General features: G+C 37.7%; 1 protein-coding gene across 9 annotated transcripts in view; it reads right to left on the bottom strand.

Moving 5' to 3' along the window:
* The window catches only part of UIMC1 (ubiquitin interaction motif containing 1), a 91876-nt gene that overhangs the window by 4623 nt on the left and 72185 nt on the right, over positions 1–15068 (bottom strand). For 5 of the 9 annotated variants that reach the window (XM_058173034.1, XM_058173030.1, XM_058173032.1 and 2 more), the window contains 2 exons: positions 4199–4277; positions 1929–2055 (listed from right to left, as the gene is read on the bottom strand). In XM_058173034.1, the coding sequence (XP_058029017.1) occupies positions 1929–2055; positions 4199–4277 (206 nt within the window). Of the gene's footprint in view, positions 1–1916; positions 2056–4190; positions 4278–14768; positions 14889–15068 lie in introns of those variants that run through there. The other 4 variants (XR_009153851.1, XR_009153852.1, XR_009153853.1 and 1 more) reach the window with 3 other exon arrangements.

The raw sequence follows: 15068 nt of genomic DNA, 5'->3' as shown, positions 1-15068 counted from the left end.
ATGAAGGGCAAATGTACACTTACTTTTTGAAATATAGCATGTCTTTCTTGGTTATGGTTCGCCTTTCCATGAATATGCTTTTTTTCAAATAATTTATTTTCAAGTATGCTGACTGTGGTTTTACCAGATAGATGTGTTCTTTCCTTCCTCTGCAGTACTCATTTCCAGCTTTAACTTATCCAATAAGACTTTCAGTGGCTCCAAATCCAGCTGTCTTCAATCACTCTCATGTGTGAGTCCTATTCCCTTCCTCTCTTTTATACTATCTTTTTTTTAAAAAACAAAACAAATATTTTTGCCTCCCCTTCTTTTATGCCTTTTATTTTATATTTATTTCAGTAGTGTCTAGCGGCTCACTTACAGTACATGCATTAGGCTCCCTACAAATTCATTATCTCTGCTAGTGCTTCCTTATCAACTGCACTGGTATGCCTGACATAGCATGAAATCCAAAGAGTTACTATAGTGTTTGGAAAGAGTTCAAAGTAAACCGAAGGAAAAGAATTAGCACAGACTTTGTCTTACTACCTGTTGTCCACCAGTAAGGCTCAATTCTGCACTCTGTTGTGACAATAATATGGTAGGCAGAGGTCATTTTTGTTCAAGTTAACAATTCTGAGCAGGAAAATATCATTAGACATTAAGAAAACTTTTGCATTTACCGATTATGTCCTTTTCTTTTTGCCAAGAAGTTGGCCATAAAGGATGATAAACAGAAAAATAATATTGTAAGATAGTAAGTGAATCATTGTACATGTAGAATAGAAAGCATCAATACAGGTGAACATACAAACAATGGATGGCCATGTGAATAGCCAAGTATTCCACAAATATTCTCAAAAAAAAAGAAAAAAAAAAAAGAATCACCTGGAGAATGAAGCTGGAATAATTAAAATAAAACATTATTCATCTCACTCAAAAACACCCCACTGTGGCTGCAATGCATCTCTCAGAGGTGGAGAGAATATTGTGCTCCAGCATTTAGATAATAGGGGAATGGAAAACTGAAGGGGAAGCAGGTACATGTTTTTCACAGATTGTGAAATTAAACATAGCTACAAGGATGGGAAGAACAGCAAAAACTACACACTTTAATCTCGTAAGCATTTCAAAGTGCCTTTGATTAAAACACCACATTAAAAAAGTATTTATAAATAAATATATGCATGCTCTATGCAAACTACAAATTTGTTACAATGAGCCACTGGTCTCTTGATGTTAAGAGACTGCCGCTGACTGGTAAACCAAGTTCTTGTATAGGTTTACCGAGATTCAAGATACTGTAGATATACATTTGATTTTTGACAAATATTTTTTTTAACAACTAATAAGGAGTGTTCAGGATCTGGGAGTCCCTGTATCCAGAAAGAGAACACTTTGTAATGCAGAATACTTAGCTTTGAAGAGTGTAAATTCCAAACAAGATGACTGTTATTGTAAGATTTTGACACCGCATCCCACTTTGAATGGGAAGCATTGTAAACATGCTCATTATCAGCATTCTTGTGAATGTTGCAATTTCTGAAGACATACTGTTTGTGAATCAAAGGCCATTGCTTGATATAGCAAAGGTTACAACTCTGAGAGGATTTCCTTCCTCATTCAGTCTGTTGGTTGGCTTTTTTCCCCTTATGCCTTCCCTCCTTCTGAACACTGATCATGGCGGATGGAACTGATGGGATTTGGAATCAACCGACATCCAGAGGGCTGTGGGCTGATATTCTGGTTTGAGATGTAATCCCATCATTGTAAAATCAAGTCGAAGAGGATCAAACAGCCAGAGTATATCATTTCACTGCAGCTAAGCTTATTTATGGAGTTGGAGAATCAGGCAGACCCAATCTCTCTTCAGAAAAAGATATAAACAAAGACAAGAGTAGACCTGCTGTCTATCCATGCAAGTGTGAACCAAGAATAAAGATCCTTACTTTTGCATGGCGCGGCCTCCTATGGCCCTGGGTTCCATCAACATTCCGGCTACAAAGACAGCCATCAACATGGCTCTGATACTCTTTCCTTAGCACTAGTGATTTACAAAGATAACACTTCTCATACCTGGCAAATAAGGAAGAAAGGAAGGGATTGGATTAGAATTCGTTCTTTCTCATTTGTGCTGCTTCTAGCTGTTCTGTAAGTAAGGCTTGTCTAAGAGGCAGAATCTGCACAGTGATGTGACCAATACTGTAAAATTGGCCGGTTGGCAATCAAAAAGGACAGAATTATTAGCAGTTTTCTTCCAACTGCTTTCCTGAGTCCTGCTACTGCAGCAAAGGGATGTAATGAAATCAGTTCCTCCAGCTATCTCAAACAATACTGATTTTCTTTCAGAACCTGTCAACTCAGTTGAATGAAGTATCTGCTTTTGCAAAATTGGAGTTATGTTGTGCCCCAAAAAGCAAATCAAGTGTATTAAGTCAGAGACATGTTTTACTCAGTCTAAATGAAGTCATCTAACTAATAAATCTGCCAGGGCACTATTTCCTTTTTAAAGCATGCAGTACTGTCGAGGATGCATTGAGCATTTGGTGCTGAAGAATATGGTAAAACACCACCCGCTACCAACTCTCAGATCACTCCAACTAGCTCAACTGTGTCCCATAATTCCCCTTCTAACAATCCAAGAAATAAATCTGCCACCACCACCACCCGCACAGCCTTTGGCACGTGAAGGAAGAAATGGAACTGGAGGCGGCTGCTTAATTGATGATCTGGAACTAGAGAAATCCAGTGAAATTTGCTGCACTATGGTATCTGGAATGTGTCTGAGGAGCGCCCTTGATGCTAAATCCTGCAGTACTTTTCCATATTTTCTTTCCAGTCCCTGCTGATTACCAAGATAATGTGTCTAAACAGAAGCTGTCTTCTCTATAATTAGCCTAATTCTATTAGTTACGTTGCCATCCACTGTTTGTAGCAGCAACATTATTTTCAGGCAGGATTTTTACTGTCAGACTCTTTCTTAAGATGCTGTATAGCTGAACAGGTGGGAGGAGGACAGCAGTAAGGAAGATTAAACAAAACTGGTTCCATTTGAATTTCTTAATTTCATTAACAGTGTAACCACAGGTAAGCACCAGACATGCTAACCTTCTCTATCATGTTTCTGATAGAAGCATGTAGATATGCACACCAATTCATCTACGGTACTTTTCCAGCCAAAGCTGCTCTTAGAGCATGGTTTAACTGCCTTGATATTTATTGCCTCTATCAGCCTGTGCAAGACCAAAACAAACTGTGTGATTTTGTCCCAGGACCAAAAATATATTTAAGAAGAACATGATACTAGCTTGTGCAACAGAAATTTGTTTGTGGTCTCTGTTTGGCTTGCTAACCACAGTTTTAAGATCTCCCTTTCTTATTATTATTATTTTTAATGCTCCGGGGACTTGCATGTTTTTACCATGCTGAAACACCATCACTGCAGGAATATATAATTTTCTCTAACATTGAAAACAGCTGTCAGATGGATACAACAGGTACATTTGTTACAATTTGGAATGGCAAGCAGAGCCTTAGAGGTACCCAAATTCACATGAAATATGGTATCATAATGGCCAGACTGGCATTTGTGCTTGAATATTAGCTCTATTTCTTACCTTTATCTTTATATCATTACATTTGTACAGTCTGAATTATGCAGACACAATCAGTACACGGCATCTTGCTATATTTACATGCCAGTTCTGGCAGATTTCAGAACTAGATGATTAAAGCCAGGAATCCACCTTTGCCATCGTTAATAGAGTTTTATAAGTATTGCTTCAATCACATTATGGGTTTAATAATGAAACTGAAAGGGGAGAGGGCAAAGAATGTGTTTAACTAGTAGCACGTCACCATTCCCTAGGCAAATGTTTCTCAATTTCATCTACTTTAAGATGTGTGGATTCTAATTCCCAGAATTCCCCAGCTAGCATGGATTGGTCTATACATTTTAAAGTGGATAAGACTGAGAAGCTCAACTGGGCAGACAATGCTGAATTAGGCATTCCAAAAAGAATGTGAAATCTAGGCAAACTCCCACTAGAAGCAAAGGTAAAAATAGGTTTGATTGAGGTAGTTTTTCCTATTAAAGGATGCATCTGGGACACAGAGTGATGAATGAATGATATCAAAGCTTCGGAGTTCTATGTAACAGAAATACAAGGGCTTCAACTGAAAATCGTCAAAATGAACTATATGGAGCATACCTACTTACTTGTCAATATCTACAGATTCTGAGGCTTTTTTGCAACTGGCAAGCTTGCTCTTGGCTTCCCTCTGTCTTCGGGTCATTACTTGAAAACAAAAAGAGAATAGTTGTTCTACCTGTTCCTGAAGATCTCAAGTGTCAAGCGTCAGAACAAAATACGCAATATGTTTTAGAAAACAATTTCAAAGCTTCTTGCCAAGGTAGGACCAGTTTGCTTGGGACATCAAAATGAGAACAGCAGGTCTAATTTATAATGGTGCAATACTTCTCACTATGTAAGCTGAAGTTTTAAAGCCTTCATCAGAAAGCCATTACAATGCACAAAGACAAAAGTGTTGACTTAAACTGTGTATGAAGTATTTCGTACCAATAGTCTAAATTATTTCATTTCTACATTCACATGAGAACTCTTAACAACCTAACAAATAAAGGCACCTATCTATTGCTTTGATACTTAGTAGAAAAGTTCCATTTGCTTAACTTGTTGAACAAATATTGAAGACTTGGAAACCAAGTTGGACAATGCTGCATGTAGCATTCAAAAGATCTGCTCTTTCTAGTAGTGTGTTTCAAATCCAAAGGCATGAGACCTCTTAGACTCAGTTAAGAATTGGATAAATGAATGATCTCAATGGATTAAGCTGAGAAGTATTTCAAAGGGTTTGATTATAAGGTACATTTATGTGTTTACTAGGGAATGAAGAAAGGGTAAAAACCACAACAAGGGGTAATCTGTATTTTCAATGCGAATTGCATGTTTGCATATTTTCATAAGGTACAAAATTTGTTTTTAAGAAGTCCTGGATTTGGGCAGATTATGAAAAGGGGTTTTGACAAGAACCTGAGAAGTAAGAGGTAGGACTGAACGGGCAAAAAGGAAGATAAACCTAACAGATTCACAAATTATACAATTTTTTTTTAATTTTTACAGAAAATATTATTTGATTGATTATAATCACATAACCAAGAAGACCAGAAATATATCTTAAACAGGGAAAAGGGTAAGAAAGGCTAACAGATAAATTCCACCCTATACTAGTATAATCATATATGCAGCAGTAATTCTTTATACCAGTTAGATTTAATCAGCATAACAATGAATTCAGGGCAAACCCAATCAGAGGCCGCAGCTTTTCTTGTTATCCATTTATAAACATGATTTTAAAATGTTTGTTTCATACAATTGAATTCCTTTCCATTTCTATTTGCAAACCACCAGCTATGCTGCCTGGGGAACATATCAGATATCCTAAGCCATTTCCACCAGGGGGCTAGAGTTTCTAATATAGAACAGATGCTACTGTAAGCACTGTTGGGCAATCCAATGGGGGGGGGGGCGGCAGCAGTGTATCAGAATATTTTTACAGCTTTGTATCAGATCTTCCTGTGCTCAATGCTCTCATTAGGGGAAAGGTTTGAATGTGTGTTATAGGCGCTATAAAACTGTTACAGTTTGCTCAACATCTGTTGTAAAGTAGGTGCACCTACAGAGATCAGAATGGAAAGATGTATTATCAGTGCCAGCAACTTCTGAGCTTTGAAGCATTCATTTTGGCTCCTTTTCTCCTCTGTCTTTGCTCTCGTGATAATTACTCACACAGACTAATTCAAATAACAGACCAAATGTAATGGTTGCATTTCCCCTCCTTATATGATGCAATGACCAGTGTGAAGTCTATGTGTCCTCTGGGTTAAAGTTTATACTTGCACTTCTGGGCTGCTCACTTGCAAGGAAACAGTTGGCGATAATAATAATAATAATAAGAATAAGAATAATAATAATAATAATAATAATAATAATAATAATAATAATAATAATAATAATAATAATAATTATTATTATTATTATTATTATTATTATTTAATTTGTATAGACATTCACAAATTCATAAAAGGCTGACTCCTTAAAAGGGGACAACAACTCACTTCTGCAAACCTGGCCTGGATCTGGGTGTGAGTAGTTTCTATACTTGACTGTTAATCCCCAAGTCACTTGACACTCCCAAAGGCTTTTTAACAAGCTAGTCTGCAGCAAAAGCAAAGCAGTTCTCCGAGCCGGTGCATAGTTGTTAATATTCCTATAACAGTCTCTTGTGCACAGCTCAGGTGTTAATCAGTGCTATTTTTTTCCAGCAGAATAGAGCACATCTGACACAATACGGCTGCTAGAAACCTCTGGGACCGCTATATAAGAAATGCCAGGAAAGACCTATGTTTGTACTGCCAACACATGCAGCAGAGAGATGGCATCACCAGTAGCCTTTGCCTTTTGTAGTTGAGTTGACCTGCCCCATACCAAAACACTAAAGTCAACAAAGCCAATGTGAAATTATGCCAGCAAGCTCAACTTAGAACAAGATTACAAAGGAAAAACAGCTACAAGTTAAAATTTCCATTTACAGCAAGAGAGAAAATGTGCTTCTCAACCCTTGGTACAGAATGAGCACAGCATCTTCTCTCTTGACATGCTGGGCTAAGTCAAACATGTTTGCAATGTTCACTGTAGTCACATTAAAAGTTGATCAGTTTCAGTTTTCTTCTCGTCGGTACAAAACGTGCCACAGCTCTCTCGATTCCTCTGAATTTAAATAACCTCCCTTCCGTGCATTTCAAATTGACTAACCTTTTCCATCCATGCTGAGATGGTCTGGAAACTAATGGCAGCACTTCATAATTAAAATACTCCTGGAGGACCCATAAGGGTCCCCTGCAGGTGTTTTGAATAGTTTGGTACATTCCTGGCAATTTCTCCTTTAATCTTTTTTTATGCAGACATTTTGAGTTCTTCTCATTCTCCAAAATTTTAGAACAAGTTTTTCCAAACTATTTCCTGGTCTACAGGAAGAAAGGGTGGATATGACTTCAGACACAATCTTAATGACTTCCTTACTATTTAAAGATACTGTACAGAGAGTGCCTTGAAATCACCTTACTGTTTCAAGTAACATAAACGTACATGTTCAAAGCAAAATTTATCTCAGAATGTATCTAATATACTTTATTTTGAGGGGATAGAAACAGGAAGAACATCCAATAAACAAAGAGACTCAGTTTCAATTTAATCACAGAACCACTGAACAAAAACTTTTGGAGCTTCTGGAACACGGGGGAACTGCCCGAAGAAAAGAGCTTATGTGGTTCCAATCTTCAAAAGGGGGAAAAAAGTGGATCCAGGAAACTATAGACCAATCAGTTTGACATCAATACCTGGAGAAATTCTGGAAAAAATAATCAAGCAGCAGATTTGTGAGCACTTAGAAATGAGCAATAAGCCAGCATGGGATTGTTAAAACAGATCATGCCAGGCAAACCTTATTGCCTTCTTTGACAAAATGACTAAAAGTAGACCACAGCCTATTCTTGATAAAACAAAACAATGTGGGAGTGACATTACCACCACCCGATGGATTTCCAATTGGATGACCAACCAAACTCGGCATGTCATCCTCAACAGAAGTCCATCAACATGGAAGGAAGCATGCAGTGAGGTACTCAGGAACTTGACCTGAGTCTAATGCTCTTCAACATCATAAATGATCTAGATGATGGCATAGAAGGGGAACTCACCAAATTTGCAGATAACACCAAGTTGTGGAGAACTGCTAATGCTTTAGAAGATAGACTCAAGATTCAGAAAGAGCTTGACATCCTTGCACAGTGGGTCTTAGCCAACAAAATGCAATTCAATGTTGAGAAAAGTAAGGTCTTACACTTAGGCAAGAAAAACCAAATGCACAGTATAGAATAGGTGATACCTGGTCCAACAGTAATAATTGTGAGAGGGGTCTAGATTCCTAGTGGACCAACACTTAAGTATGAATCACATTGTGCTGCAGTTGCCAAAAAAGCCAATACTGTCAACAGAGGGATACTTCCAAGACCACATGAAGCGACAGTGATACTTTATACTTATACTAAGTGAGGCCCCACTTAGAATACCATGTCCCGTTCTAATCACCACAATACAGGAAAGATGCTGAGATCCTAGAGATAGTACACAGTAGACCAACGAAGACGATAAAGGGTCTGGAGGCTAAACCATGTGATGAACAATTTAGGGAACTAGATATGCTAGTCTAATGAAGAGGACTAGGGGTGAAATGACAGCTGTCTTCCAGTACTTGAGGGGCTATCACAAAGAAGAGGGAGTTGATTTATAATTCAAAGTACCTGAGGAGGGCAGTAATGGTGGAAGCTCATTAAAGAGAGATCCAACCTGGACTTAAGGAGAAATCTCCTGACAGTGAGAACAATTAATAAGTGGAATGGCTTGCTTTCAGAAGTTTTGAGTGTTCCATCACTGGAAGTTTTCAAGAAAAGATTGGACAACCATTTGTCCAAAATGATGTAGGTCTACTGATCTAGTAGAAAGTAGGAAGTCCCCCATACTAGCCTGACATATAGCAAAGAAGCAGCCTACAAATCTTGGGAGTATTCTTTTCAATGTACTAGTATCCTAACTCTTAAAAATATCACCGGCTATGGCAAACCTCCTTCCCAGGCTGAAGGTAATCAACAACTGGCAGATGACCTGAATGAGTTTTACTGCAGGTTTGAAAGGAAACTACAGCCACCTATCTCCACAATCCCCATCTCAGACACACCAACAACAGCCAAGCCTCCTACAACTGACCCCATTTCATTGGGTTCACAACCTCTAGTGATCACAGAAAAGGAAGTGCAGGACCTATTTCACAGACAAAAGCCAGGAAAAGCTCCAGGCCCAGACAAGATAACTCCTTCTTGCTTAAAAGTCTGTGCTGACCAATTGGCCCCCATCTTCACCCATATTTTCAATAAATCACTAGAGATGTGTTATGTGTTATGTTCCTTCTTGCTTCAAACGCTCTACCATCATCCCAGTGCCAAAGAAGCCCACCATCAAGGAACTGAATGACTACAGACCAGTTGCTTTAACATCTGTAGTCATGAAAACCTTTGAAAGGCTAGTGCTTTCCTACTTGAAAACCATCATGGATCCGCTGTTAGACCCCTTGCAATTTGCATACCGAGCAAATAGATCAACATATTTATTCTTTCAAGCAGGACTGGCTTAATAGGGTTTTAAATATGGATTTTATGGGGTTTATTTTATATTTTGTATTGTATTTTAAATTTAGGCTATTGGAATAAGTTTTTTAAATGTTGTTTTTATTGTAATGTATTGTTTTCATTTTATCTGCCTGTTCACCGCCCTGAGTCCTTCGGGAGAAGGGCGGTATACAAATTAAATTATTATTATTATTATTATTATTATTATTATTATTATTATTATTATTATTATTATTATTATTATTATTATTATTATTATTATTATTAGATGATGCTGTTAATATGGCTCTGCACTACATCCTACAACATCTTGAGTCTCCAAAGACCTATGCAAGGGTCTTTTTTGTAGACTTTAGTTCAGCATTCACTACCATCATTCCAGACATTCTTCTAACTAAGCTAAACCAGCTACAGGTACCGGAACAGACTTGTAAGTGGATCACAAGCTTCCTAACAAACAGGAAGTAGCAGGTGAAGCTAAGCAAGATCACATCAAATACCTGTACAATTAGCACAGGGGCCCCCCAAGGCTGTGTGCTCTCCCCACTTCTCTTCTTTCTGTATACCAATGACTGCATCTCCAATGATCCATCTGTTAAGCTACTGAAGTTCGCAGATGACACAACAGTGATTGGTCTCATTCGAGACAATGACGAATCCGCATATAGACGAGAGGTCGAACGACTAGCCTTGTGGTGCAACCAAAACAATCTGGAACTGAACACACTCAAAGCCGTAGAAATGGTGGTAGACTTTAGGAGAAACCCTTCCATACTTCCACCTCTCACAATACTAGACAACACAGTATCAACAGTAGAAACCTTCAAATTTCTAGGTTCTATCATATCGCAAGATCTAAAATGGACAGCTAACATCAAAAACATCATTAAAAAAGGACAACAAAGAATGTTCTTTCTGCACCAACTCAGTAAGCTCAAACTGCCCAAGGAGCTGCTGATCCAGTTCTACAGAGGAATTATTGAGTCTGTCATTTGCACCTCTATAACTGTCTGGTTCGGTTCTGCAACCCAACAAGAAAAACACAGACTTCAGAGGATAATTAGAACTGCAGAAAAAATAATTGCTACCAACCTGCCTTCCATTGAGGACCTGTATACTGCACGAATCAAGAAGAGGGCCGTGAAAATATTTACAGACCCCTCGCATCCTGGACATAAACTGTTTCAACTCCTACCCTCAAAACGACGCTATAGAGCACTGCACACCAGAACAACTAGACACAAGAACAGTTTTTTCCCGAAGGCCATCACTCTGCTAAACAAATAATTCCATCAACACTGTCAAACTATGTACTGAATCTGCACTACTATTAATCGTCTCATAGTTCCCATCACCAATCTCTTTCCACTTATGACTGTATGACTATAACTTGTTGCTGGCAATCCTTATGATTTATGTTGATATATTGACCATCAATTGTGTTGTAAATGTTGTACCTTGATGAACGTATCTTTTCTTTTATGTACACTGAGAGCATATGCACCAAGACAAATTCCTTGTGTGTCCAATCACACTTGGCCAATAAAATTCTATTCTATTCTATTCTATTCTTTTCAAGTAGCTCTTTTCAATTCTGCATCATATTCCATATATTATCAGAAAAGAAAATAGCAGATATTTAAATTTTTATAAATACTGTGGAAAATATTCCTAAATGAGACAAATGACTCTAAGCTGGTTTTCTTTTGCAGCGGACTTCCCACTGTGTTGATACAAGATCTCTCCCACCAATATCCTTACATCCCCCAGTGTTAAATACATGTGTATTTTTTAATCAGCCATGCTATTTTTTAATGTACTTATTAATGGTATTATTTCTAGCTATGTTGGCCTTAAAATGCTGTATCAGTGTCACTTCTCTTGGTGTTGAAGCTTTTTTAAAAACAGCATCAGCAGAAGGAGAGCTAAGGGGAAAAAAGACTGACACCTTGTACCTGAGGTGTGGCTGCAAGAAGGGTAAGAATGGCATCCTGCCTCAATCCTAGATACATTCTGCAACATTATGACACTATTTCTCTTCAACAAAGTTGGAAATTGACTAATTGTGGAACTATTAATTTTGATGATCTTCTAGGTTAACATCTTGGAAATACCTAGAGACCATTATGTAATTAGCAGGTATCTAGAAAAGAAATCTAAATCCCAATCTGAGTTAGAATAGGAATCTGCCAAGAAAGGACCTCCCACACTTGAATGTCAACCAAAGCAGGTATGCAGGAGGCTCTGACAGCCTTCTGTTGCCTGAAGCCCCCTTTCTTCCAATTAGGATCAACACTTGATTATCTTGCTGACTCTGAGAATTTTCACTAGAGCTATTTTCTTCTCTTGATCCCTATCTGAAGTTGGCTATTCCAAATCATGGATGGGAAAAGGACCATTCAGTCCGATATATTGCTCACTACAGGAATCCAAACTAAAGCATCCCTAATAGCTAGCTGCCCATCCTCTGCCTAAACATATTCAAAGAATTGAAGCCGTTACCTGACTGGGTAATTGGTTTCACTGTCAAAACTATTCTTATTCTAAACACTTTTTCCTGAACTGCAACCAGAATCTTGCCTTCCTGCAACTTCAGTGTATTATTCTGTGATCCACTCCATGAAGTGACAGAAAATAGATCTTGGCCGCCTTCTGTATGCAGTTCTTTCAGTTAACAGCTATCATATCTCCCACTACAACTTTTCTTCCAAAGGCTAAACTTTATACTACTACCTGGCATGTGTGTGTCAGAATGGCTGAGAGGACTCCAATTGGAGTCATTCAAGTGACTCCATCTAAGCTATCGTTTGTTCGTATTATAAGCTATATTATCCAGTGACACATTCTCACATACCAGCAACCCTACAGTCTTGACAAGTTGCAGCAGTGGTGAGGAAGGCATTCTGCACACTTCCTGAAAAGATTTCAGGTAGGTTTTGCCAAAGAAGCGAAAGACCAGCTTAGCTAAAAACTGCAAGTGCGTGTGTATTTTCAACCATAGTAATTGCCTGAACACAAAAAGCCATGTAACCGTATCTCGGATGAAATGGTCTTCTGTATCAGCCAAGCTGATGCAGCTTCTTTAAATTACAAACTCAAATAACAGCCAGGGAATTTACAGGAGGCAGTTACAGAACAATAGATGGACAAGTCACAGAGGTTCTTTTGTAATGAAAAACACTGAAAAGATGGTAGAGTTTATAGTATCAGAGACCTCCACAGGAAAACCAATTAAGAACTCCCCAAATTGAATCACTGACTCCCAAGTCAACACTCAGGAGAAGGATAGTAGCCTTCTTGGAACAGACCAAGAAGGATGGTTCAAAGTTTTGATTTTCTTTCAAAGTGCTGTTGCCCTGATAGCAGAGCAGCCAAATATAAACACTATTCAGAAGCCACAGGTCAAGTACGGGGGATGTGAAATAGAGAATTTTCAAAATAACATCAGGCAAATGTGACTCACCAAGCCTCAGGTAGTTGTACCAACTTTTAGAAGACTGCTTTAATAGAAAAATATCAAAAGGTCTTAACAAACTTTGTAGATGCTGTTCTAATTCAAATCATTGACCCAGAGACCATGAGAAACACCAAATTCCTCAAAATTCAATTATGATTTTGATTTGCCATAGTACAGTTTTAGTATGGTACACGTCATGCGATGGAGTTAAGGGGGTTATGGAAAAAGTAGTAAAAAGCTACGGTAGATTTAGGGAAGGTGTAGGAAGTTTTATTTGACAGCCATTTTAGCCATACATCCAAGCAAGATAAAATATTAAGTGGAGGGAAGATGTTTGTGAGTTTATATACAAAGTAAAGGATAGCATTTACTGTATTCTCTGTTTTTTATATTTTGCATTTGTAAGGTGAAAAATAAATATAAGGCATTATATTTTGCCTTACTTCTACCATTTTCAAAACATTAAACTACAAAAAATACCTCATGACTGGATAATTACATTTTCTTCTTCATATTTCTTTCTATTAGTATCACAGCACAGTTTTTAGAAACTACCTTATTTATAAATGCAAATAACTAACCACCCAATGGAAACAATTAAAGCAAAAGGAAAGACTTTCTCCATATTGAAAGTAGAATCTCTGTCCATAATTCAGGTTGCATTACAGTCCTAATGATATGCTGCACAAGCCACTACATGAACAGCAGTGAATGCATGTTATGGCTAATTATACATAGAAATATACACATATAAGTAAATAAAGGAATTGAAATGATTGTATAATTAGTATACAATACTATGGTACAAACAGAGAGACAACACAGGGCATACTGGGAAACAACACAGAGACGCTTCTTAAAAATACACAAGTCCTTGTTAAAATTTAAGGGGGGAGTGACATTCATTACAGAAATATTAATCACTGCAGCATAAAAAGATTTAGGCAACTATTGTTAACAAACGATCAGAGACAAAGAAACCTTTATTTTTGAATTACTCAAATTCATAACATTTGATTTTTATAATTTCTAATTCAATATAGAAAGATTTCTGTAAGGGCTAAATCAACATGTTCATATTTGAAAGTAGTAATTTTAGGACTGTAATAATGCTTACCTATAATGTACTGCAGCTTGACATGACATGGTTAGTGGCATGACAAGGTTAATTAAAAGAACTGTGCCATTATATTAATCATATCCATTAAAATGCAAATTGGTAATATCCTCTCCCTATCTTATGATATATTTACAATATTGTCATTGCTAGAAATCAGGTGTCTTATCTCTCCTTTACTAAAGGGGAGGCCAGACTCTGCATTAGTGATTCTTGTCAATTTGGTTTCCTTTACTGTCTATAATCAATCCCATCTGTGGAGAAAACTGAATTGATACTATAGTAATCAAATCACAAAAATATCAAGGGGCATTTGGAATTCTATAGTTTGAATTCCAAGTCCAACACTGCTGTTCCCTGGGGACTGGGTAGACGGGGAAGGGGAAGGAATGACAGACTAATCACCTGACCAATGGGAGGGTAGAAATACTGATGCTCCAACTAGCATTCATTCATTCATTTCACCCATCTTTTTGTTCTCATTCACGTTGCTTATACAGAAATGGAAAAAGCAATAATGATGGGAGGCGGGGAGAGGAATAGATCTCTCTGTTATTTCTAATAAACAATGGGAGGGTATAGCACCTTCAGCCTTTTGGCTCTGGGATATGAGAATTCCTACTATTTGGAAGTCACCTGTTCTGCAGCTCCAGAGGAAACACATCAAAGCTATCTTTGCAGTCTTTCTGTGAAACAGGAATTAAGCTTAGTTAATTGCTAATCAACTTCTCAATCCCATGTAAGCCCCACAACATTGTTGGGACATGGGGAGGCAATATCCATTTAAACTTGGTTCTCTCCTCATACATGGAAAGAGCCTAAGGCACCACTCCTGTTGCTAAATGAGATGTCTAAATACTATGAATATTTTTTTTCTGAGTATTATACATATAGGACTGTGTAGGATAAATATTTAGGATACCTGTCATAGCAGGCAGACATTCACTTACTAAAAATCAATGTCTAGTAAAAGCTGTTTGCAAAGTTAACTCTTTTAATCCAGCAGCATATGCAGCAATGTTAGCCACTGCTAGGGACAGGATTTCTCACTGGTAAATAACTTAGTAGACCTGGAAAGAGAAGCATGTTATGGATGAGAACGGGCTAGTCAAGATCAAAAAGCTTGGAGTTCACTTCATAACATGAAAATGAGGGGATGCATTACCAAATAACAGGGGCTAAATGATGGATTAAGGTGCTAGGTTTAGGAGCTACATACAGTTCGGAGCACTGGATAAACTGTACAGAAC

The sequence above is a fragment of the Ahaetulla prasina genome, chromosome 2, assembly GCF_028640845.1.
Source record: "Ahaetulla prasina isolate Xishuangbanna chromosome 2, ASM2864084v1, whole genome shotgun sequence".
Lineage (NCBI taxonomy): Eukaryota > Metazoa > Chordata > Lepidosauria > Squamata > Colubridae > Ahaetulla > Ahaetulla prasina.
This window is presented reverse-complemented; position numbering and strand designations above follow the sequence as displayed.